Genomic DNA, 26,418 nt, shown 5'->3' on the forward strand with positions numbered 1-26,418 from the left:
TTCCCCCTCGCCTTTTTTTTTTTTTTTTAAAAATGTGAACAGGCAACCTACTTTGCAGTAGAAAATACTAAGTCTCTGCTCCTTCATCCTTCACCGTGCAGTAAACAATGTGAGTTACAGATAAGAGTATGAGCATCCTGGCTGTACATAAACAACAGGGGCTCCCCTGAATATATGCAAAGGAACTAACAGGCTAAGGAATGTTACTGCTGTGTTTTGCGAAACAATGGAAAGGCAAGTGCAGCACCAGGCAAACGTGTGCACTGTGGTTAGTACACTGGAGCTGCCAGGAAGGTTTTTTGTACTTGTATAAACCTACAATGGTTCATTCTGCAAAGTGAACAATCATGTTTAATGATCAGGCAATTAACCTCCTGAACAGTGACTGAGCAGACAACCCACAGGCATCAGGGGAAGGAGGCAATGGGTGGGTGCATGAAAAAGACTCATTTATTTTAACAGTGCATTCTAACGACAAATTATTTTTCATGACCTCAGTTTGCAAAGTCCATGTAATTCCTCGTAGAAAGTTTCTCCACAAAGCAAGTATTTCATTGTTCTTGGTTCTAAAAATAAATAACCACATGCCAGAGACCCTGGCATTTTGGACCAAAATCCCTGGAAGTGATATGCACAAGATGCAGAAAGGGAATTCAAAGAAAAATAAACAGCAGTTATTAGCAGTAGTTATAAAGCAGCAAATGCAGCAAGTTAAAAATAAAGGGAAAAAAGAAAAAAAAAGACACCTGAGCTTGCTTTACTTAGAGAGAGAGACAAAAACCCCTCATTTAGAGCAACAATTCAAATCCTAGCCGGAAAATTCATCCCCACTGCTGAACCAAAGGGAGAAAAGAGAGAGAAGAGGAAAAAAAAAAAAAAAATCAGCAGCAGAGAAGCTGCTTGCTGAGCAAAGTTAATCACTGCGAAACAGTGAAAGATCCAAATCAGTTCAGTGCATCCCATTCCCAGCCAGAGAACGTAGCTGCTGTGGAGTTGTGGGTTATGTACGTGCAATCACTGCTATGCTCACAGCTCTGCGGTGTCACCGAGCCTCAGCTCTCACACCCACATTAAATGCTCCCACGTTTCCTTCTCAGCTAATGGTGTGAGAACACATAGGGTCTAACTAACTTTTTTCTAAGTAGCCTTCTGTTCATTACATTATAAACCTGAGCTTTTTAATTCTTCCATGGAATAATATGACAAAATCTAAAAGCCTACTTTAAAGGGTCATTTTTCAACTCCCCTGTGGATTCCATGCTGGTTTGGTTCCTATATCCCATCCGTACCTGGGACCATGGTCCCCTCGGAGGGAGCACTAGCCTTCTGACATTAAAATCTCCAAACACAAAGGGTGGATGGACAGACACGAACCCAAAACTCACAGCCTTGCTTTCCATACAGCTTACAGCATCTCTGCCCTCAAGCCACAAAGGAGACAAACCCTTTTCTTCACCCAAGACTAAACCTCTAGTGCTCTCAGGAGCTAACAGGTACAAGATTTCCACACTCCAGGTTGCCCGCTTCGCTTTTTTTCTCCAATTTATGCTAGCAGGCTGCAACATTAGGATGAAGGATGCTCCTAAAGCAAAAATTAAGAACTATTGTCTGAAACACCAGGTGTAATTCCTTACTTATCCCAGTGAAGATAGAGGGTGGGTCACAGTCTGGTGATGTATCACTTCATATTAAACGCCGAAAATTTTATAGTACAGTTGGATTAAAAAACCCTGTGAAAGCCAGAACTGAAATGCAGCTTCAGTGACCCTATAATGACCCTCTAAGAGAGAAACAAATTTCTATTCAGATAACAATTTTTTTATTTTTGCATTTCAATAGAGCATTCCTCTTGTGTATTTGCATCTCTCCTCCTACCAGGAAAGCCAGGATGAATGCAGACCTGTCATCAAAGGGCACATTTTCCAAAACGCTGCAACTTCATTTTTGAATATTAATGGTTGTGACAATTGGGACTTCACAACAGTGACACACAACCATTCATGTGACCAGTGAAAGCTTAGCTGAGCAAATTTGTTTTGTAGCCATAAGGGAGACATTAATTTTCTTCCCACACTTTTAAATTCTCTCTAGTGTTGTATGCAGGTATGTATCCAAAAACCTTCCCGGTGATAGGGATCTAGAAGAGCAACCAAAAGGCACTCGAAGCAGTCTGGCAGTGAAGGTTTGCCATCCGTGTCTGAAGGGTGTCCAAAGGCCACAGAAACCAACAGCAGTGTTTCCACTACAGCAACGGACATGGCTCAGACCCACACAAACCCTGAGCAACCAACCACCATCACGTACATCTACCTCACAGATTATTTCTGATTTATCTGCAAATCTATCCCAAGCAGAACTGCAGGCCACAGCACAGTACACAGTTACAAGGCGCAGTATGGACTTCTGTGCCTGTTTTGGCATGGCTTGTGTTTCTACAGGACCTAGCAGCTCCCATGTAGTCAGACCAGGATGCACAATACAAGAAAAAAGAGATCACTTGCATCTCCCCAATTTACATTCCAACTGGAAGGATATCTACAGAACAGTACCTTACCTCAGCCTCTGCTTAAAACTACCAAGATTAAGAGGTTCTACATCAGCAAGTCACCATTATATTTAATTTTTGATCTTGCTTGTACATGTTCTGATTTCACTTATTTACTTTAACCTAGAAACTAAGACACAACCTGTGTCTGTCTGTCTTAATCTGTGTACAGTACTGTGTAAAAATTCTTGCACTCCACATGACTTCATCATAAACAAACAATTTGGATGTTTGGTCCAACACAGATAGATCCAGAACCTTTTCCTAATGCACCTTGATACACAGCATCCTGCCACTGACGGAGGAACACTGAAGCAGGAACACTGTGGAACAGAGAACATTCAAAATGCCCATATCCTTCCTGGCGATTAAAAAATGCTGTTCTCATAGCAAAAGGTTCAGCCCAGTTGTTACACACTTCTTTTCTTTTAAAGCCATGAAGCATCTGTTTCTTGGCATGTCAGAGCTGTGGAAAGACCACAGCTGAGAGCAGAAAATAAATCAGCTGGGACAGAAGAAAGTTACGGGGTGAAGGAAACCACTTACAAGGGTTTTTCTCCCATGTTAATAGCCAGGCAAAAGGAAAACCACACAGTGTTAGTAGAGTGAACACCTGACTCAGCCGTTCATACCCTCAGAGTCATAAAGTCTGGAGTACCGAGGACAGAGCGTGGAGGCGGGGAAAATGCAGGGTTTATGGAATCATAAGAGAGAAATTTTTCAGCTGAATTAACAGTCATGTGGTAGATGTGCTCAAAGTTGCTCGGAGAGGAGATCAGACGGGAGTGATGATGAGGGAATTGGTAAGGGGAACGCTGCTATCAAAGACAATAGAGAGAGAAAGCAATGAAGGATGGTTGTACAGGTTACATCGGCAACAGCAGTCCGCAAGAGCAGTCAAACACGGAAGGACAGCCAGACAGCAACCCTGCTCGCCCAGCAACACACAGGCTCTTACATTGTCACCCCCAGTCCTCTGAGCACCTTCCTTACACGGTGTCATACGGGCCTGCCGCCCTTGCTGCTGCTAAAACATTAAAAACAAATAAAACTTTTAACTCATTGGGAATCGATTCTAATATTTATTATTATTTGATATTTCAAAGAGCACCACAGTTGTAAAAGGTGCTTTACAGACAGTTGAGAAGCATCAGTTCCCTGCCTTGAGGAGCTTACAATCTAAAGTAGACATAACACAAACAAAGGAAGGTGAACACAGGTGAGATGGTGTGGGCAGAAGAAAGGATGAGAATACACAACAGTTAAAAACCGTCAGAGATTTCCTTCTGTTATTCATGCATTTTAGCGATTCCATTAAAATTAAGTATCACCCGTACAACAAACACAGCATTTCTAAGGGGAGGGACCAGCGTTTCGACAGGATTGGGACACAGGCTGGGTGGGAAGGTGAGCTGGTTAGTGTCAGACAACGGGGACAATTTACTCTGCTGTGGACAGACAACACAAGGCCTACGTCCTTCTGCACGCTCCCTTCATCCTCACAGGGCTTTAGTGATGAGGAGACTTTGCACGGCCGTCTCTGCGCTGCAGAGCACCAGGCTCTTAGCAGATACGGTGCAAAAGTACTGGGAAATTCAAGTGTTTTTATAGGTCAACTGAGCAATGTGCTCCCAAAGTGTGACGTAAAGAGAGAGAGAGGGGAGAGAAATAATCCTGCAAATTAAACGGAAACAATTTCTAATTCCTCTCTGCAGAATGTGCTGACGTAAGTGCTCTTGTACTTTAAAGTAATCTAAATCCAGATTTAATGGAAGAGTGTTTCAAGGCTCGGTCTCCCTCCCTGTGCCATCGGTCAGGCTGCAAAGGCATGGTTTGCTCAATGGCCACCAGCAAATCAGAACACCTTTTCTAATTTCTAACTTCTAATTTTCTTTTCCTCTTGGTCCAACTGATTTCATCACCTTAAAACAAACAGATCTGAGTAACATTAGAAATGTTAGGACTTAAAAAAATAAAATATGGTAAAAATACAGCTTACCCCTCTGCTAAACCTAAGGCACTACTTTTTGTATACGGAACGTATTAAAGTCTGGAAGAACATTAAGTCACATCTCAATACATATTATCAAACATTATTGTTACTGTTCTTGTCATTTCAGCTGGTAAAATCCAACTTTTTTTTTTTTTTTAAACACACGGTTATTATGAGGCTTTGCATGTTAATGAAAATATCAATTACCACATTATGGCATATAAGACATAATATACATCAAATCATTATTAGTAAGTTTAGCAGCATCTAAGTATTGGTACAAGAAGCCACCATTCCAAGAATGGTCCAGGAAAGCCGACTTTGCTGAGTTGTCTGCGCACAACAGAGGACTGGCAGCAAAGCCACCTACGTTCCTGAAAGCCAATAAGGGAGAAAAGAGAGTGTCTAAAATCACAAGCTAAAAAGCAGACGGTAGGCCAACTGCAGACCACGAAAAAATTTAGCCAGCATTCATGAATGTGAGAAAGCCACGATAAGGCAACATTTTTAAAACGATCCTCCATGGAACTTTCTCCATGGACTCCACCATTAGATGCATGCATGGGGTTCCCACTTTCATTAAAGAATACCAAATATGGATAAGTATTCATTTACTCTGAAATTTTCTCATTTGAAACAAGCAAAGCTTCACACATCATCCAGAATGGAAGTATAATGGCTCATGTATAATGAGGTCAAACTGAAGCATAATGTTCAAATATAATGGCAGTCAAGACTAGCTTTTGTATGTGAAATACTTAGGCATGCAGAATATGAAAGCAAAATCAATCCTGTACATCTGATGTACACAGAGAGGTGGTCTGTGCTGCAGTAAGTGCAGTTCCAGATTTCAGATCTTCACTACAAAGGAGCATCCACGATAAAGTGGCTTCAAGGGACAAGAGGGCAGAAGGGAGGCCAGACTGTACGGCCAGTTAATTGGTGACAGGCTGCTAGGGAAGAAAAACATGTAAATAAATAAGTTTGGGGATATACTAACAGGAACGATTCTAAATTGTACAAAACAAGACAATGACCCAGATCTAGTATCCACATCAATAAAACACAAATATGTACTGATTACAGCTCTGTTAATAGCAAACAACAACTTCTGGCTTCTGTTGTGTTGCAGCCCACAAACTTGCTTGTCAAAGCCAGACCTCTGAGTAACTGCTCACCATGAAGAAAGGAAGGATGCAAATTTACAATTGCCTGATAACCTCTAGTATTTTCCTCTCTTAAATCTGATCTCACTCTGAGCCTGGGGCATGTCCGTTTCTGGCCAAACACAGGGCTATATTGAAGTCAAGGGTGTCAGTTCGAGGAGGGAACAACGTGGGACTAGGCTAACAGACTGCAATTTGCCATCATCATATCTCACTGTTGACGTCACGTGACTATAGCACATCAAGACCTTGGAAACAACACACAGGGAAAGCATCTTTCCCCCTTGTGTAGCTGCATCAGCAAGGGCAATCACATGCAGACAGGTATGTTGTACATATGCATATAGGCCTGAAAGAGTTTAAAACATTCCATTTATCCCGTTTTCATTTTGTACATTTACAATACAAACTAAATTCTCTAAAGCTGGTCTTTTAAAAGACATCATTAAGAATAGTAGTGGGCAGAGAGCAAGCAAGCTCTGTTGGCTCTGCATCCACTAGCCAGTTACACCATGGGTAGCACAAGTGCATGTCCCCTCCTGCCCACTGACACGTTGCAGCCCAGTCACAGCCATGCAAGGGCCTTCGCTACCAGTTCTAATTCTGCACTGTGTTCAAGTTTTGGCATTTTCCTGAAAAAGGCAGCAGAGGTAGGTTAGTGGGACTGCAGAGATAAGTTTTGATTGGATTCACATTGCATATATGAAGTGAATAGGTATATATTCATAAGTAAGTATAAATACAAACATACATAGAAAGGCTGTTATTTGCTTTATAAAGTTCACCCGTGGATGCTAGACCAAGGGTAGGCTGAGCTGGCTATTTAATTTGTGATAATCTCATCCAATACATACATTAAAATATCTATTCTCTATTTAAACCTATTTATTACTAAGGACCCTTCTGCCTACAAAACACTATACTGACTTTAGTGAAAGGTCATGCTGGATGAACTAATTTGAATTAGTAGATCCAGCCAAATTTGAAATTGCTCAAGTTGGAAGAAACTGCACACAAAAAGGCCCACTCCATTCTTTCACACATCTTTTGCATTCCAGGATCTCGTAAAAAAAGAAGACATAGCACCTAAAATAGTTGGATGAAGAGAATTTGAGAAAACTACTAGCCTTGCACTACTTGTTCCCCCTAGTGGTAGCCTTCTTTAAATGCAAAAACATATTTTATCATCCACTTTCATAAACAGACACTGGCATTCACAAAGTAAAATGCTGCACTCTTTCCCATAATTCTTTAAAAATAAATAGTATTCCTGCTGAAACATACTAATCTATTTAAAAAATACGAAGAAGATGTTCCAGCTGCAAAATCATCACACACGCTAAGAAGCACACACACAAAAAAATCTATTCACCTTTTTGGAGCAAGGTATGAATCTAGTAAAATAATTCCATGTTCTTATAAAGAAACTGCCATATAGATGAACTGCACACAGGGCTGGATGAGTATTCTTTACCTTGTGTACTGATTCTCCAGGGAATGTCCTCTCTATTTCTATCCTCTCTTTTAATTCTAAATTTATCTTTCAAATAAAACATTAGACTCAATACATAACATCACACACACGCACAACTCCTTTTCTTCTATTTTTGTGCTCGAGAAACAGTCAGTAGTTTGGAACAGACTAAATGAAAACTTAGTCCAGACAAACACCTTACAGGGAGCTGTTGGAAAGCAAGCTGCCTGGACTGTAGTAGCTCCTGACAGAACATTAATTTCCTAACCTCAAATTACATTTTCAAATTCACACACTTTCAAGTCCCATAATTGACGCAATTCTGTATCTGTTAAGTCAGGAACACAAATACAATATGATATTGCAAGGAGTTGCTGGAAAAACACATAACAAATTTGCTTTATCTGCAGTGACGTCTCCCAGCGTTAAGATTGGTAGCTACTTGCAAGAAGGAATGCTGAAATCTATTCTGTATTGCACACATTTTCTAAAGTCTCTTCAACACTTTTAAGTGTGGAAAGTGACACATGAATTTCTTTCAAAACATCATATTGACTGGTACGAAGCAAAGTACCAGTCCTAACTTCAAATATGACCTTTATGGTAATACAAGGCTTGCATAATTAGAACGAATTCAAAGCTAAAAGCCATTTAGAGATGACATAGCAGAAGAAATATTAATCCATGTAAGTCTAGAAAATCCCTTTCTGTAGATAAAATCATTCCTCATTTTACACTTGCCAGATTTGAGGCTTGATTAAGAGTCCTTGCAGCTTTTGACTCCCATGAACTTTCAACTGCTGATGGTGTGAAATGGGATGTCTTTTGCCCTACCTTTAGCAGTAGCAGATCATTTTCCCTGCTTGAGAAGAGCGAGAAATATTTGAAAGACCTCACTAGAAATGGAAAAGTGAAATAAGGTTCTGATCTACATCCCGCCCTGAAGCAAACTATAGAATCATAGAATCATGGAATGGTTCGGGTTGGAAGGGACCTCAAAGATCATCTAGTTCCAAACCCCGCCATGGGCAGGGAAACCCTTCACTACACCAGGTTGCCCAAAGCCTCATTATTCTTAATTCTTAATTAAAGCCTTATCATTCTTTGTTTAACATTAGACATATGTATACTCTCATCCAGGTAAGATAAACGCTACCTGCCAACTTCCCTTGGATTTGTCATGTCTTTTCTAGAAGCAGCTCCTTCATTATTTATTCGTTTATAAACATACATACACATAGACACACAATGTTGGTTTTAGCTCAATTGCACTGAATATGTTTGTTACTGAGAGGTTTCTCAGAGTGTCTCTAGTACAGAATCTAAAGTAAATACTTTCCTTGCATATTCTCATCTAAGGAAAAACAAGTGCCAGAAAGGTTCCTGTACAATGTGCAGACTTTATGGTAAAGGGTAACATAAAAGTACCATTTGCTGCAAAAGTGAGGTAAAATGAGCATCTGGAGACCAGAGGTTATGCTCCTAAGCTCCTAAACTACTGCAACTGCATGGCACACTTTATTTTCCAGACTTACTGTTGTCTCCTTTGGGCTTTTCAGCATCTGAAAATCTCAATTTCAGCATCTACTTCCTGCTTTCTGCACAATCTCCAAGTAATAACGATGATCATTTTAGACAGAACTTCTGCACTACGTCTTACGGTGGTACTCATATAATGTGTTTGATATCATATCGTTTGATCTCTTACACTGCTAATTAGCATCTTCTGAATCACATCTATGTCGTCATGGACGAGTTTAGAAAACAATACAGAACACATAAATAAGATGCTCAAGGTAGCTTGAAGCAAGCAGTATGATACTCTCCTATGAACAAAATAATAATTGGTCTTTAGCGCATCAAAAATTACAGTAACTTCCAGGTGAATATTCCCTACATAAGGTTTTAAGGCGACAAACGTGTGTGTGCTATTACATGTTTCCTTTTTCCATTTCTCAACTTAAAAGGTTAGTTCTTATGTAAGAAGTTCTGTTTCATTGATACTGGTTATTTTGGAGAGAAAATGAAAAACAGCATCTTTGGCATGGAAAGAAATTTGGGCATTACACACAGTTGAACTGCTACATGCTACACTTCCACTGTCTGAGGAAAAGAGGCTATGAAGAGAGGGCAAGTTGGAGCTAAAGATGGGAAGAGAAGAAAGGAATTGAACTTACAGTAATACAGCTCACGGAGAAAGGAATTTCTCTTTCTATTCCCACAAAGAACACAGCCTCAAATCCTCTTAATTTTGTCCCTTCATATGGTCTTAAAAATTATCATTGACACTGAGAGGCCAACCTGCCTTAAAACCCAGGAGGCATTAGCCACTCCTCCTCCTCCCTAGACGCTTGAATGTCATTTTTACCACATGCAGCACACCATGTGCAGCTCTATTTCCCCAGTTACACTGCTCCTGATACGAAATACATCAACACTCTGAAAGTACATTTAAAACTGTACTTGTCTCTTCTGTCATCTGCAGCCTCTGGTGCAGTCAGTCACTTTCACATGTACTTTTGTACTTACCATTGGAAGGTCTTTGAGAATCTGTATACCATCTCCTGGACCCATATGTGCTATGTGGTTAAAATTAGTTGGGTTAGAAATTAATTTATTTCTCATTTCTGGATCGCGTAGCATCTCCCTGGAAGAGAAAATACTTTGTTTAGATATTTCATCTGAGGTGAGGAAGTACAGCTTTGATTATCAGCTACTTTTAAATGGAAATTAACTATTTAACCATGTTAACAGTGATAAACCCTTGCTATAAGCATTGGCATTGACAAGCTTCTAGCTTGAAGGGGCCAGAACAAAAGAATGCTGTTTGCAGGCTAACAGCCCATGCCCAGTAATTACTAATATTCAAAGAATAAACAAACACTATGAGCCGATAAAAAGCTCTGTAAGATGAGTAAAAGCACAACTCATTTGTGATGTATTACAAAGTGGAAATGAAAATGAAGTACAAATATGGAAAGAGAATTAAAATAATACTGCAGTACCTTTCTCAGTCTGTGGTCAGAATTAAAAGCTCTTCAAAATGGCAAGGATGCATTTCAGAACTCAGAATAAATAAAATTTTAAAAGACCAAACCGCGATCAGCTCAGAAAAGCAAGGACAAGAACTGGAATTTTATCTCCACTGTACACAGCTGTTACTTTTCTTAGAGCCAAAAGGAAGGAAAGCTGGGAGTCAACCATCGGTGGAAGACGTTGGAGGTTAGAAAACCGAAACACTCTGTTCCTGGAGTGTAGCTTAGCACAGTAGCAGGTCATCTTTAGTGAGTGATAGCAAATGGTCAGTAACATCCTCTGTGAACACTGAGAGCAGTGCAGACCTATTTTTACTGCCATTTAAGAAAGTATTTGCGACCTGTTAAAGACTTCTATTAGAAACACATCCTGAAGTCCTATGTCCTCTGAAGAGGTGAGTTTTCTGAGATTTATAGAATGTTTATGTAGTTAAATCTATAAATCAAAAAAGCAGATGCCTTGGAATACTGGTGAGAGTAGAATTGCCTTCAGAAAGAAAAGCAGAACCAGAGTCTGAAAGTAATTAATCCATATGCATAGTTAGCAATGTAATCTCCTTTTGCAAAGTGTTTATTATAGATCTTTATATATACAGTATATGTGCACACCTATGTACCTATATACAGTATGTGGAGACATGCATTCCAAATTACAGCTGTTTCACATAATTAATTTGAACTAATGAATACTTGCATATCCAATGCATATCCATATCCAAACTGATATTAACACAAATTAAACATTGAGGATTAAGGCAGCAGTGAAGAGACAGAAACATCTGAATGGGCACTCCAGAAAGCAACAAATGAAGTACTACATTGGCATCACTCACTGTTCTTCAGGGCCTACAGGCATGCACAGAAGACAAGTACATGTTGAATACCGACCTCCTCTGCTGCATCCTCTCCTCCTCAGGTACTCTGAATGAATAGCGGCGCTTGTTGTTGATGTTTCGAACCATTTGCTTCCGGCTGTTATCTGAAGTCTCAGGAACTACCAGTTCATCGCCCTCTGAAACCAATATAAATATCATGATCCAGTGGGACACTTCATTACCTGAAGGGAACTTACAGGAAGGCTGGGGAGGGACTTTTTACAAGAGTGTCCACTGATAGGACACGAGGAAATGGGTTTAAGTTGAAGGAGAGCAGATTTAGATTAGATTTTAGGAAGAAATTCTTCAGTACGAGGGTGGTAAGACTTTGGAATTAATTGCCCAGAGAAGTTGTTGATGTCCCCTCCCTGGAGGTGTTCAAGGCCAGGTTGGACGGAGTCTTGCGTAGCCTGGTCTAGTTGAGAGGCGTCCCTGCCCATGACAGGAAGGTTGGATTAGATGATCTCTGAGGTCCCTTCCAGCCTATGCCATTCTATGACTCATGGAATTTGAATTCAAAGACATTTTCTTCCTCTGCATTTGCTAGCGTTCGACACCACCCATTTCCCAAATGCTCCTCAATTTATGAGTTTTCTTGGTCATTATCTACTCTGATATATAGCAACAGACTTAATCCTTCTTCACATATAAGCTGCCACAACTATGTTCTCAAAATACCACTCATTAATTCTTTCAAACAAAACATTTAGGTGGGCAGGAAAGGACCTCAGTCCTCTATCTCAAACTTTCTCCTGCAGTTCTCACTGAAAATCAAAGAACAGTCTTGTTCTGCCAGTCATCTGGAAACTCAGTGCAAGATCATTTTTCATTCATTCCCTGCTCCAAAGAAACTTCCTTTTGAAATGTTTGAACACTGATGTATTTTGGTGCAACTGTGGGAAAAGGGAAGTTTTTTTCCACATGTGTAGGTCTGGCCAAGGCATCTTTAATAAAGACATGAAATGTACAGCTCTGATAATCATAAAATAGGAGCACTACTTTGCATTAATGTTGCAACTGCTCTGTCTTGTTTTATATATATGGAGACTAAAGGCATGCTTAATAAACTGGAACATACCCAACACCTACTGCTTACTGCTAAAACAGTCTTTGTATGGAACTGAAATCTCTTCTTTCTTTAAGATCAACTGGAGATTTCATGAAGTGTGGGATCTACTAAGTAAGTAACTTCAGGAAAAAAATGTAAGTAGCTTCAGGAAAAAAACTTGCAGACTTTTAAGGAGATACACCTGGAGGATACTTTACTGTTCGGCAATCTTTTCTGAAAGACAGTAGGTAGTGTGCAGGAGCAAAGTATCAGCCTTACTTACTTCTGATCCTATGCTCTCCAGTTTTTTTTTCTTTTCTGCTCTACTTTTAATGTTCAATCTTTATTGGACTTGAAAATTCTTTATACACACTTTGACCATATTATTGCTCCTCTCCACCACTGTCATTCCTTTTGTATTAATTTGATAGCAATTTAAATAAACACTGAAACACTGCTAACAGCAGTATACATTTCTAGAGTGTTTATTTCCACTATTTTCAGAATAGTTGTTAAAAAAAACCCAAAACCTTTTGATTGTTAAAACAAAGCACATGCCCTCTCCACCTAAGAGGTTAAATAAAAGGTTAAGAAAATCACTCAGGAGCATGCTTATGAAATGGGCTCTAAAAAGAAAGGTCAAAAAGACTCATAGCAAAAATAGAATTCTGACGCCAAAACTTTGGAGCGCACAATTCTATGTAGCCTAATAGCAAGTTATGAATATTATTTTCTGATCCTTGGGAAAGGTTTGTTTAGGTTAAGCATAATATTAATTTTAATATAGTACTGCCAAGATCACTATTAAAGCCTTTAATTGTGCAGGCATTTTTAGATAGTGTTCTGGCAGGTGATCTCAGATTTGGAGGGAGCGTCTAGCCATTCTATTTTCAATTTTCAGTCTTCACTGAAGTCTTCACTGAATATTCAAAAGGGAAAAACAAGTTCACAGTAGCTGCCTAGCAGACGCAATTGCAATCATTGTGGAATATATAAAGCTTTCATTTCTTCCCAAATTAACAAGCACCCATACATTTGAGAGATCACTTTCTACAACGCACAGATTCAGGCCAAAGAAAAATGCTCTTTCTAAACAAAAATCTGGATGAGGAAAATTGGCTTCTCTTTACTTACCTGCCATTTTGTTTTTGAAATATATTAATCTAACTGTCTCCAGGCCTAAAAGGTTTAGTGATCCTTCTGTATTCAAGGGTCGTACCTGAAACAAGGAAAACCAGTTCTTGTAATAGTAATAACTCACATTTACATAATGCATCTTATTCTGAAAGCTCTAGGGTGGTGAAATTGGCCAGAGCAAACCCTGCTCCACAGAAGAACTGCAGGCTGGAGGGAGCAGCATCTCCTATCTCCAGTAACACACGCCTGCTCTCAAGAATAACAATTTTGAGTCATTAAAGCCACGAAGCAGAGTTAAAAACAATTTCAGATTTTAAACTTCTGTTTGGAGAATGAGTCCAGAGGGAGTTACCTAAAATTCCACACAAAGACACAGGCTTAACACCATTCCTCCCAGTATTTACATAAATAGTTCTGTTAGAAGTCTACTTCATACAACTATTCAATTTTGTCTATTAGATGCACGAAGCAGTAAGCTGTGCTTTTATTTTGTGTTAGTATCATGTCACAATTATGCTTTGCAACTTGACAAGAGTATATATACTGATCACTAAAACCTACTGGTGTTTGTGATTTCTGACTTCAAAATGAAAGAAGCATTCCACTTTCTGATTCCTCAAATTGTGCTAGAAACAAACTCTTCATAATAAATTGACATTTTGGGTCTCCTAGATGGAGTAATTCTTGTTTGTTGAAAGTAGCTTCATTCATTAAATGGGCAGTCTTAAGCCAAATACTAATCAGAGTACTAAATCACATTCTGCTGTGTAGGAAAAAAACTGCTCCAACTGCTTAACAACTCAAAGTTTGGATATCAGAAAGACTAAAGGAAATTTCCTCTAAAAGGTCAGATTCTTCTTCTCTCCTTAAGATGATGGTTAATAGCTGAGCACCTTGATCTCTGCATTATTTATCTGCATCTGACACGTGGGAAATTGGTATGCAGAAAGACTGAATGACTGACAAGAGCACAAGGACAATTTCTTGCAGTTCTATGTCACTGGAATGCCAGTCAGGGGAATTATGTTGATGCTAATACAAAGTTGAAGCCAGTTTAAACTATGGGGGAAAAAAAACACTTGTCATTTTCTTTCCAAATACAGCTGAGCAAACACCTCCTAAATAGCAAGGAAATGTCAGTTTTCAAAAACCTTCTTCCTTTTGATAAATGATCCAAACCTGACATCATCCTGTTTTTTATATTTGTACTGGTTGAACCAATATGGTCTAACCCTATCTGTCTATAATGTTCTCAAGCAGCACAGAAGATAAGATTTTTGAAGGCCTGTTTAATTTTCTTAACCTCCATCATTTTCTGGCAGTAACACAGACGCAATCAGTTCCGATTGCCATATGCAATTAATACCAAGAAACTGCTCTCTACAATAATATCAGTAAGTCGAACAGTCACGTCTCCAGACTGACCATTCATCTAAACCAGTGAAACCACACGCAAAACACATTTCACACCTTAAATTTTGAACAAAAAGCACTAGTTTCTTTGCAGTAGCTCTTCTTTTAGTTCAATTATCTTTAAACCAGTAGTTTTAATGCTGGCTTCTAATGTGCTTATCAGTATGACTGTAGCAAAGCAACATCGAGTCGAGACATAGTCTTTAACTGGTATTGAAATAGCAAAGCTACCTTTTTCAGAGGAATAGTCTGAATCCACTCCATGGAGTTCACGTCAAAGATATCAATTGCATTTTCACTGTACACAGAGAGGTATGGTGCATTGTAACCTGAGAGGGAAGGATTAGGTATGGTGTCATGTGTTTTTAGACAGGGCTCAGAATACACAATTTCTTATGGTTTAGCCATATTTATTACAAAACCTCCCCCCCCCCCCCCCCCCCCCCCCCCCCCCCAAGTTCAACAACTATCTTCGCAAAATGTGTTTTAACTCAAAAATGAGCAAGAAATTTATTCTGAAGGCAAACTCCCACCATCACCAAAAATCCATGACTTTTCTTTTAACTTTGCAGAATCAAACTGCTTTCTGAACTACAAGGGATTACAGTTTATTCTGCCAAACACTGACGTGGTTCAAAGTTTTCTTCTTCTAAAAGCCCTATTTTTAAGAGTTTGTATTTTGTAAATGATGTGGTAGGAACATATATTGTTCTTATTTACTAACCGTCACTTGAATGAACTGAGCTCTTAGTCTTTGGACTATGCACTAAATGAACATCAGTTGGAACTAAGCACCATGACACAGTCATAAAAACCTTGATGTTTCCTTCTAGCTTTAATTCTCTTTTCTTATATTCTGGGTTGTAAAAATAATTCTTGTGCTGCTCATCTGGCACATTTCCCCAGGATGAAATTTGTTCCACTGGACCCACTTCTAAAGGAGAATTCCGTATTTCCTTGTTGGCAACAAGACTGCCATGGTCTGCCAAGCCTAACAAGAGCATCCAATTTGTGTTTAAATATAACAGTTTTTGCTATAACTATACTGCCATTCTGAATTGGAGTAACATCAAGTCACTTCATTTAAGGCAATCAAGAAACTTTCACAAATATCAATAACCAGTATAGATGAACTACATGTGAAAACACGTGTTTTGCAATCTATCACAAAATCTTTTTGATTCATTCATTCTCTGAGTCCATTGTAATAATCACCCTCTTGCTTGAAAACCAGAAGTGACATACAGCCTGTAAAAGTTGCTCCTTTCACATTCAGAAGGGATTTCACTCAAACAAGGTGAAGCATTCCTCTCCTCTGCAGTGTGACTGTACTGTTGTCACAGCGAGGTAAAAAGGCAGATTATTTTAAAAATCAACATAAGCCTGGGCTCATTCACAGATACTCTGAGGACAAATTTGGCTAATCTTTATCTGCATTCAGAGAGATATTAAGAAGAAGAAGATAGACATTGCAGGTCTTTTTTTCCCCTCCAACTGTCACAAAGATAAAACTGAAATATTGAAAAATTGCACTATTTTTCCCTTAAGGTTATGAAATATATTTTCTATACTGCCTGCCACACATTGTATTTGCGAAGGGAAGAGGGAGACAGAGGGGGAAAACTGTTTTTAAAAAAGCAAAGAGAGAAGATGAATGAGAAGATTGTCAACAAAACCTGCTGAGGAAGACAGAACAAAGGAGCAAGGAAAGAAAATAACCCCATTAGAGAAAAGCATCATACTACCAGATCCTGATGACTCTGAACATCAAAGAAAGCTTGAATCACAATGCTGAGCCAAAGTACAATCAAATTTTAAGACTTTAAATAACAACAGTCCACTATCTGTGGTAGCTAATCCATAAAGATCCCGTTAGCCCCTGTAGGACCTGAAGCCTTCGGCCGTTTTAGAGATCAGGCCATGTGTTTAGAAATTGGATGTCAGTGAGAAATCCTGACCCTTGATTCCTCTTTGTGCTACAGCAATACAGGTCAGTGACAGAGATGTCAAAACCAGCACAAATGAGAACAAGAATTAAACCCTCTGACCAGATTAAAAATGCTGACAGAAGCTGAGAGCATTCATTTACCTGTCAGGTAATTATCCTTGAACTTCACCTCCTGTGGATATTAATACAAGCAGTGATCACTTCAATGTATAATAGCAAGTACACTGACACACATGGCAACTTACAGCAAGAAGATGGAGTTGCAGGCCACATCAATTCTTGTTGTCTAGATCTTCGGCCCTGGCAGTCAACATAAACCCCTACGCTGCTAAAACACAGCAGGTATTCTTTATTCGAGATTTCGACTGCACAGATGGCATCCGTTGGCTGCTGTGAGATAAATGATAGCGTGTGGTCATCTGGATGGAGCAGACTGTATGGGCTGCCTTCTCCGTGAAGGGGATATTTTAAGAAACCTGACTGGTAGCCCACACAAAGACGGTCACTGAAGACTGACATCCACTGGACGTTCCCCTGGACTTGGATCTCCTTGATCTTTTTGTGACGTGTCTTACTCTGATTTAGTTCATAACAGAGGACCTGCCTTTTCATAGCTACACACAGGCACGTAAGAGCTCCGTGGCGCACATGTCCAGAAACTATTGACTGACAGCCTTTCGTCTCTGCCAGCTTATAAAACTCAGTCTCCCTTCCATCCAGGGCAGCCATAGGGAAAAGCCGCACATGACGGTTTCGTCCTGAGATTACTGCAATGAGCTGTTCATTTGGAATAAGCTCAATCTGATGAACCTTCTTATTGTCACCAACACGGATAATCTCTAAAAAAAAACAAAACAGAAACCCCCAAATCCAAGTAAATAACATTGAAGTGTGATTTGATTAAAACATATATATTTGCAAATATAAACTATGAAATAAACCCGAGAAATCCCCTGTATTCCTTCCCTGCATTATTAAAAAGTACAGAATCAAAACTTGTACTGGCAGATGTGACAATACTGGATAGACCTTTGGCTTTTCCTCATCAGAAAAAGGGAGGAGCAGATTCAATGCAACAACAACTGCTGTATTATTTCAGCATTCATTTCAATAAACAGTTTATAGCCACAAAACTACTCAATAAAGGAAAACTCCCAAAGAACTGAAACATGCAATTGAACATGTTGCTTGTAATCTGTCATTACATTTCTTTACAACACTGAACATAAGCTTTCATTTCCAATACCAAGGAGGAGGTTACAGAAAAGATTGGTCCAGGATCTTTCTTGAGGTACACAGCAGGAGAAAAGGATATGCTGGTCACAAATTGAAACGAGGGGTGTGTTTGGAGGGGGGGAGTCCAACTGGATATATAAAGAAGCTGTTTCATTGTGAGAATAATTACACTTTGCAACAGGCAGCCCGCAGAGATCATGAACCTCTATCCCTGGGGATTTTCAAGACCCAACGGGCAAAGCCCTGAGCAACCTGGTCTGAATTCACTATTGAGTCTGCTTCAAACAAGGGAATAAAACCTCCAGCTGCGTTCCAGATGCTGGATCTCTGTTACTGGAAAGGACACTCAAACCAGAAAGTACACAGAACACCTTCTTCATTACCAGATCTCACATGAGGCTGTCCAGCTGATAATAAAGTAAATTGAGAAAAACGAAACCAGAGGATGTTGAAAGAGAAAAAAAGTTGCAAAGTAGTTTTCTGATTATTTAATATTAAGGAAATTATTACCATTTCCTGAACTCTTACCGTCTTTGGTGACATGCACAACAAATAACCCTTCTTCATTCCCCAGAGCTATTCTTTCATGGTCTATGATATTAAGAAAAAAAAGATTATTTTTCTTTGGAAATACTACTTCAACAATAGTGATAATTCTGATTAGCAGAGACAGTTTTTTAATACCTTGAAATAAACAAATACAAAGCCAAACACAACACACTCATGTAACAAAAAAACATTGGTAACCTCCCAATCTTTCAAATTTCTGAAAAAATAAATCTTTTCCCATTTCTCCTATTAGTAGATGTAACAACAAGAAACATAATTTTTTACAAAACATTCAGAGCACTTAAGTGTACTACCGACTTTGCAGTAACTATAATATCACATTTAAATAATATAAATAATCTGAGTTTAATAAATTTTATGCAGTAGCATTTAAAATTACTAAATTCATTCTCTCTCTGGTTCCACAAGAAGATTTTATGAAGTCAGAGACTGATGTCTATTCTATAGTGCTCATTTTGCCCAGTTAAGGAATGATGTTTACAGACTAACGAAAGGGTAAAGTCCAATTCTCAGTCAAAATTATTCCTTTTTATGAATATGTGTGAATAGGGGGAGTATTGTTAAAAGAGCTGACAAAAGTACTGGGTGTTGAATCGCACTTCTCCCTTAAACCCACACACATGTCCATATGGGATAAAACTGCTACATATTACTCTCTATTCAGTAGATAAGGTCATTTAGCACATTTTTGGGAAAAAAAAGCATGCTTTTAGCCTACCCATTTTTCTTAGAGCTTTCTTCTTAGTCATTTCATACCTATGATTGCTGCTGACTGTGTTGTTTTGATGAGGGGTAAGGTGCTGTCATAAGCTTCTTTGGGAACATAGACTGAGCGGTCTTTGAGTTTGTTCTTCTTCAAGATCCTATGCAATTCGTTCAGCACTCCTACCCACTTGCTTTTTTCATTCTCACCGTCTGCCAGAATCAGGATTGAACACTTATTACTGGATGCAGAGAGCTGGGAGGCTGTGACCTGGAAAATTTTAAAATATGTATTTTTAAGTCACAGGTGATAAAAAAATCAGTCATTTTTACAAAGGATGCCTTTAAGTGCCCTTTTAATTTGCTGTCTAGATTAAGAATGCAAAAATTTAGGCTTAGTTAATAGAAAACATTCTATTGCAATCAAGAATCCACAGCAGAAGAACCTGTAGATGTGAATAACTCAGCAAGGCACTGAAAAAACTTTGGCTTTATTCTAAATGCATTTGTATTTAGTCTATAATTTGGAAGTGTCTGCCCTAAATAAGGTAGTCATCTGCTTCTTGTGGTAATTTTGTACCAAAAAGCATTTCTTACAAAGTATTCCGTATTTTTTAAAGAACAATAGTTTTCATTAATAGTTTAATGCAATAGGAATGGTCTTTATGGTAGAATGATCTATGATCCTTTTCATGTATTTGATACAGCTATTACAGATAAAAATGAAACCCCTTTTGTAGCTTTATCTGATTAACAGTCTGAAAGCCAGAAAAACAAGGAGTGAAATACAATGGTATGGTAAAGAAACAATAGGGGAATTAATAAGACACTAAAGATATTTCATTGACATTAAAGCTTCAGCAGAATATCTAGTAAAATTAAAAAAAAAAATTACAAAAAGTCAGTGATGGCAAAATTTTGAGACCAGATAATAGACATAAATATTTTTATGAGTATTTTACACTAGATTTCTATACTGACTACCTGATGAGTGCGAGTTTCCAGAGATCCAATGCATACATACAAAGAAATATTTAAAAGAAAAGTTTCAAAAATAACACAACAAATTAAACTGAGAAGCAGAAGGTAACATTAGGAAACAAAAATGTAGAAGTTCATGAAGAACAGAAGAATTCCAAATGACTAACAGGAGGTTGAGAAAAGTATATCTTATTGTGAAGTTTAAAAAAATCAAAAAAACCCACATAAAGAGGACAAGAGAGCTTGTCTAAATGTACTGCTGCTAATTTTGCCACGAAAATGCCATACGTAGAGATCCTTATGCATTGCTGTTGCTGCCATGGATATCATGCTGCCAGATCTTGCAAAGGAAATAAAATACTAGCAAGCTGTCAGTGAATGCACACTGCACATCACACACTGAAACCTTGTACTCCTGGGTTACTAGGTTCAAGATGTAATACTTACCCTAAAGATACAGGGGATATCTTTTCGATTTGCATGGATGACATCTGAGGCCAAGACAGAACTCACTGAGAATTCTTCATCCCTTATGGAGACCACAAACATAGCAGGAAAAGAGTTAGCGAGAGTAACATCTGTATGTTTGTTTTTTACTAATATTGCCATAGTACCAGTAACCTTGTTTTATGAAAGACACAACAAGGCAGCACTGAGATCTAATTTTGAAAATTATCCTTTCCTCTTTATAGCAGATGAAACTCACAAATGCAATGTTACATAATTAATTCCTGGTAAATGTTGATGGAGATAAATCTACTCAGAGTATCTGTTTTTTTTTCTCTTTAAATTAAAATGTTTTTTAAAAAAACAAAACAATTAAAATACTCAAAAAATAAGCCTGGACCAAGAACACCTCTCCAACTCTCTCATAAAAATCCACACTCACTAGAAGCTATAAGCTACAAGGTACAGCTGTTTGAAACTTACTGGATAAACTAACCTAGTTCAGAGATGAGCTTTACTTAGTTGGTATGTTAAATGTTCTCAGCCTTCAGCGAAGTTGGTAGTATTTCAGTAATACTGGAGACAGTGGGAACAAACTATTTAGCCCTTCTGAATCAAAAATTGTATTAGTTTTATCCTATAACAAAGTTTTGTCTGTCTTTCAAAACTCTATTCAAACCCAAAAGAGTGTATTCTTCTTCTTTATTCATTCCAGATCTTCTGCACAGCTGAACAGATACCTTTTGGCACACGATGTAGTAATGGAAGTTTAAATGGCCACAGGTGAACACTCAAGTGGAGTTCAGGCTAACTGCAAATACTCCTTTTTTCCCAGAAAATTAGAAGCTCTCAACAAGGATTACAGTGGTTTATAAAAGCTCTGGAGTTTGCTTACTGATTTTACAAAAAGGAAAAGCCGAAAAAACCCTCCCAGTGCCTCTGAAACGCTCCCACTCAGCACCAAACAGCTTACCTCATGTCTATGACCTGACTCACTATCACGCTGGGTTGGGATGCTTTTCCTTCTGCCACATCATATAGGAAGAGTTTAAAATCACAGATCACTGCCAGCGCTCTCTGCCAACCTTTCTTTACGCCAGCTGGTTTTGGTATCTTTAGAAAAACAAATTCTGATTAATTTGATTAACTCTCTGTAAGTTTGCATGCAATCAAAAATCAGACAGACAGTAGAAACCTCAATTCTCTCATCTAGGCTGCCAAGCTTTTATTCCACAATAACGTTAAGCAACATAATAGCACAGGTGCAGTAAGAGCATCAAACACAGCCACACTGGGCACCACAGCATATTATTTGAAAAATTCATAGCACCACAGATGCTTTCTTCTTATTTCATAAAATCACTCAAAGCGAAGTTAACAAATATAGAGAAACAAACCCATCTCTAGTTGGTCAACAGGTGCATAGCCAAAACTATGTCGAGTAATCTTTTTAGTATTTATGTACAAGCATCCACACCAATGACCTTAGGCAGTACTAGCATCAACAGAAAGACTCAAAAACTCACAGGCCCTGGAAGATGATCTGATTTCTATAGATGGACTACTCAAGATCAACACAAAGCACAACAGGTAACAGAGATGGAGAGAGAATTACTGTTGAAAATGCTAAGCGTTGCTTTGTGAAAATTTAGGTCTAAGATTCCAAACTGTTACCTTAAGCTGTAATTGAATCCATCACCCCTGATGCCCCAATTAGAGTTTAATTCCAGCTTCAGAAAACAACAAATTTAACAGAACTGCCCCAAATGCAGCTACCTGATACTTACTCGGACATGTCCTTCATAAGCTGTTCCTATGCCTTTCTGTGGATCTATTCCCAAAGGTCCCTTAGTCTGCTCAGGAGGGATTGGACATACTGCAGGAGCCTTGTCTGCACACGTCACGTGGCAAGAGAATCCACATACTTGTGAGGAGGAGAAGAAACAAAATGATTAGATGGTTATTTCTTGTGCAATTGAAAAGCTATGATAATGAGATGACATTTATAAAGGAATTCTCTCTTTTCTTGACCAAAAACTTCTTAGTTTCACTGAACTTTGCTACACCGAGACAGTCTCTAAGTCTGCGCACGGCAGCAGTTTATGCTTTTATCTGCTGTAAATTCTCATTTTTAGAGGTGTATGGACACACAATCTGGTTTCGTCTAAGTAAGAAAGAGACTCATCAGAAGCTCATACTGAGATAATGTCTATTATTTCCTCTAGGCCCAACTCTACTAGCAAAGAAAAAGCTGGAAGCTCCTCTAAATGATGAGTGTCATTCTGTGTGCATACAAACCTAGAACAAATTGTCATAGAATGGTCTGGGTCAGAAGGGACCTTAAAGATCATCTAGTTTCAACCCCCCTGCCACAGGCAGGGACACCTTCCACTAGATTAGCCTGCTCAAAGCCTCATCCAACCTGGTCTTGAACACTTCCAGGGATGGGGCATCCACAGCTTCTCTGGGCAATCTGTTCTAGAGCCTCACCACCCTCATTGTAAAAAATTTCTTCCTTATCTCTAATCTAAATCTCCCCTCTTTCAGTTTAAAGCCATTGCCCCTTGTCCTATTGCTACATGCCCTTGTAAAAAGTTCTGGAAAGAAGCAAAATTGGTACTAAAAGGCAAAGCTGGCTTATATTTTGCCCTGAGTGAGAAAGCAAAGCTGCTGTCATCATACTTGACTACTGACTGCAGCCCCATTGCTATTTTAAGTAAACTGAACTAAGCTCTACTACCACCAACTGGAATAAGTACATCCCCAGATAACTAGGTAATCTGTTACATAAGATGTTCAAAGTGCTTGGCTTCTACTCTTAAAAGACTGAAGCACAAGAATAGATTCTGTTATTCAAAATATAAAAAGACGACTCCTACATAATCACACCACATTTACTGTGTAATTTGCATCTGTTAAGAACTTCAGTTCACATTTCCTGCTTTTACAAGTGCTTACCTTCACAAGTACAGCCCTGTCGTATTAAACCGACCATCAGAGATGTGCATTGATTGCATTTTGTTGGTGTATTAAATGATTTCACTACAAACTGGTGGGCTTTAGGCTGTGAAACAAGCAGACAGGGATGTTAATACCTGTAACACTTCTGAAGAACAGGTTTTTTTTTCACAGACATAAGAGTGCACAGATCCACTCAAAAAGGTAGCTTATTTGTGTCTGCTGAAATGAGATCAGAGCTCCTAACACATGGGCTGAAAAAAAACTCCTTATCAGTGCTCGTTACTGAAAATTTAAACCAGGCTCTGTAAACGAAACCATGGAAACTGGACCTTGTCTAAGAACAAGAGTTTGCTTCCATTGCAGATAGGAAAGTTGCCAAAATTATTCCATTGCACTCTAGAAGCTGAACGTGTGCATGTATGTGCTTGGTGGGCAGCTGGCGGCCAGCCAAGGTCAACCAACCACAGCATTTTCTAAGCTGCAAATTCAAAGTACCTCTGTAAGTGTTGGCTTAGTTCAAAGAAAAATATCAGACTTTCTCAGAATTCTAATTTTTTGCCAGAAAGCATGATAGAATTCAGTTTTATGGTGTCAGGCACAGGCAATTTCAGAAGACCCAATTTAAAAGCAAGAGTATAGATGAAGTTGATTTTGAAAGGGCTACTCTTCTTGGGAAGAGTACATGAGTACTCTTGAGTACATGAGTACATGAGTACAGACTATATGAGTAAGTGTTTTAATTCTCTCTCTCCTCTCAAGGAGGGCAGTGCTGATGCTATGACATCAAGGCTAAATGACTAGGTCATGTGGTAGTATGATTCATAAAAGGTCTTATATAAAAACCGGGAAGCTGCTTTGCGTTTCTAAAAAAACTCCCAGCGAAGTAACAACTAGTAGGTGGAGAAAGGATACAGCCTAGGTTGAACACAAAAGCTGTCCAAACAACCTGGCTGATGTACGTGATCTGAAATGAGATAATTTTGCCAACTACTTTAATGAGTAGGTATATTAAAATTTTATTCGCTTTCCTGGTTTTCATAGCATAAGGTATCACAGCTAAGGGCTCAAACTTCATCCATATTTAATGACAGTTTTACTGTGACAATGGAAGCTTTCTGTCTACAGATGGATGTCTTGTTTTGAAACTTGCAGGGAAACAATACTTAGCTTTAAAACTGATGCAATCATAAAGTAAGAAGGTTCTTTAGGGAACATAATAAATGAGAAAGCCAACCATTACTCACTGAACAAAGCATTTGCAAAAAAGAAATGATATGCACAGTAAAATCTGTTTCACACGATTCCAAGTGCACTTACAGTATTTTTTTAATTGATCTACCAGGACATTGCCAACAGAACACTGTGTGCTCAAACTTTTTAGCTTTCCTTTATAAAAATGAAGACTTTTGCTATTTTGCAATTTATCAAAGCAGAGAAACAGATATATTACAAAGACTTACTTACTTCATTGATTAGTTGCAGAAAAAAATGTCATTTTTTAAAAATACACAGAAGATTCTAAGTTGCTATTGTTGTTAAGCCATCGAGGCACTTCTGAAACTTTTATGAGAAAATTTTTCCTTTAACAGCTTGTATCTTACTCCTTATTTGCTTGAATATACGCGATTCACTGTGAATTAGCACACACTGACTCACTTAATTGGCCAACAGTAACTTAATTTCAACAACTGACGTAAAATCAGTATTTATGCAAGTAAAAAAACCTGAAATTCTTTCTCCCAGCCCAGTGCTGCGGTACTAGCTGTAGGGCTCACTCTACATTGCTTATAAAAAATGCAAATCTACAGTTTCATTTTTGGCTTACTCTTTGCCTTTTCTCAAAAATAAGCATCTAATTAGCACACAGACGTGCTAATCTGAGACTGGCCCACAGTGACATCAGTTTTATTTTATGTAGAGAATAGACGCAGGTTGATCAGACACATGCTGGAAAACAATCTCTTTCTAGGAAGTCTCTCTTCCTTTCTTCATGTTCTGGTTCATTTATCTCTTTCTAACGTCCAAACTACTGTTTTTCTTGTAATCAAATGCCTGTGGAATGGCTAGGACAACTTGTCATACCACATAAATTCAGAATGAGAGGTTTTAAATTTTAGACAGCAAGCAGCTTCCATATAAACAACCCTTCTAGGCAGTTCTGTTAAGACTACTGTGATGAACAGTTCTCCTGAAGCTGTTGCCCAGGAGTGATATTTTTCCCTTTACTATATAAAAAGTGTGAACGCTTGACTGCGTACCTTTGGTGCAGAGAGTCCCGATCCAATATATGCTGTCCTCATGGTTGGTGTGTGAACTGAACGGGGAGGATGATCCGTAACCTGAACATAGTCCCCAAAAGATCAATAAGGCATCAAATACACACTATGAAAGATAGCTTGAATAAAGTAAAAAGACTACAACATCCCACCCACCCCATCCCCAAACATACAAGCAATGAAACCAAACTGATTAATACAGGAAAGGACTCAGAAAACCAAATCTTATTTCTCAGCAAAAACTATGTGCAAGAGCCATCTCTTAAATGCCAAAAGTAACTCTATTATCTTAAACATTTGGTTGAATCCTTTCTAACGTAAAATAATCAGAGTAAAATTTTTTTAACAGGGAAAGGGGATACATTAATATAGTTGCACAGCCTAACTAGTATTTTATGTTGACAAGACTTTCGGCAGGATTCTAAAACGTGCTCTTACAAACTATAGGATAACATTAACTTTATGCCAACATTTCTTAAGTATTCTTGACTGAGGATCTGTTAAGGAAGAGAGACTGTACCTAGTAATTGATTCAACATAGTTCCCACTCCTAATCAATTAACTGTATGTGAAAGGAAATGCAACATTCCCCAAAATACAGGTCACTACTA

The 26,418-nt window shown here is 38.6% G+C and overlaps 1 protein-coding gene across 6 annotated transcripts in view; it reads right to left on the reverse strand.

Moving 5' to 3' along the window:
* The window catches only part of CDC42BPA (CDC42 binding protein kinase alpha), a 190,946-nt gene that overhangs the window by 4,267 nt on the left and 160,261 nt on the right, over positions 1–26,418 (reverse strand). For 2 of the 6 annotated variants that reach the window (XM_086629880.1, XM_086629875.1), the window contains 14 exons: positions 25,790–25,870; positions 23,529–23,634; positions 22,358–22,494; positions 21,544–21,683; positions 20,571–20,652; positions 19,197–19,413; positions 18,399–18,461; positions 16,880–17,473; positions 14,918–15,015; positions 13,271–13,355; positions 11,102–11,225; positions 9,708–9,825; positions 3,504–3,572; positions 3,178–3,363 (listed from right to left, as the gene is read on the reverse strand). In XM_086629880.1, coding sequence (XP_086486006.1) covers positions 3,178–3,363; positions 3,504–3,572; positions 9,708–9,825; positions 11,102–11,225; positions 13,271–13,355; positions 14,918–15,015; positions 16,880–17,473; positions 18,399–18,461; positions 19,197–19,413; positions 20,571–20,652; positions 21,544–21,683; positions 22,358–22,494; positions 23,529–23,634; positions 25,790–25,870 — 2,100 coding nt within the window. The remainder of the gene's footprint in view (positions 1–3,177; positions 3,364–3,503; positions 3,573–9,707; positions 9,826–11,101; positions 11,226–13,270; positions 13,356–14,917; positions 15,016–16,879; positions 17,474–18,398; positions 18,462–19,196; positions 19,414–20,570; positions 20,653–21,543; positions 21,684–22,357; positions 22,495–23,528; positions 23,635–25,789; positions 25,871–26,418) is intronic. The other 4 variants (XM_086629894.1, XM_086629887.1, XM_086629900.1 and 1 more) reach the window with 2 other exon arrangements.

This window comes from Tauraco erythrolophus, chromosome 2 (assembly GCF_009769465.1).
Source record: "Tauraco erythrolophus isolate bTauEry1 chromosome 2, bTauEry1.pri, whole genome shotgun sequence".
NCBI lineage: Eukaryota > Metazoa > Chordata > Aves > Musophagiformes > Musophagidae > Tauraco > Tauraco erythrolophus.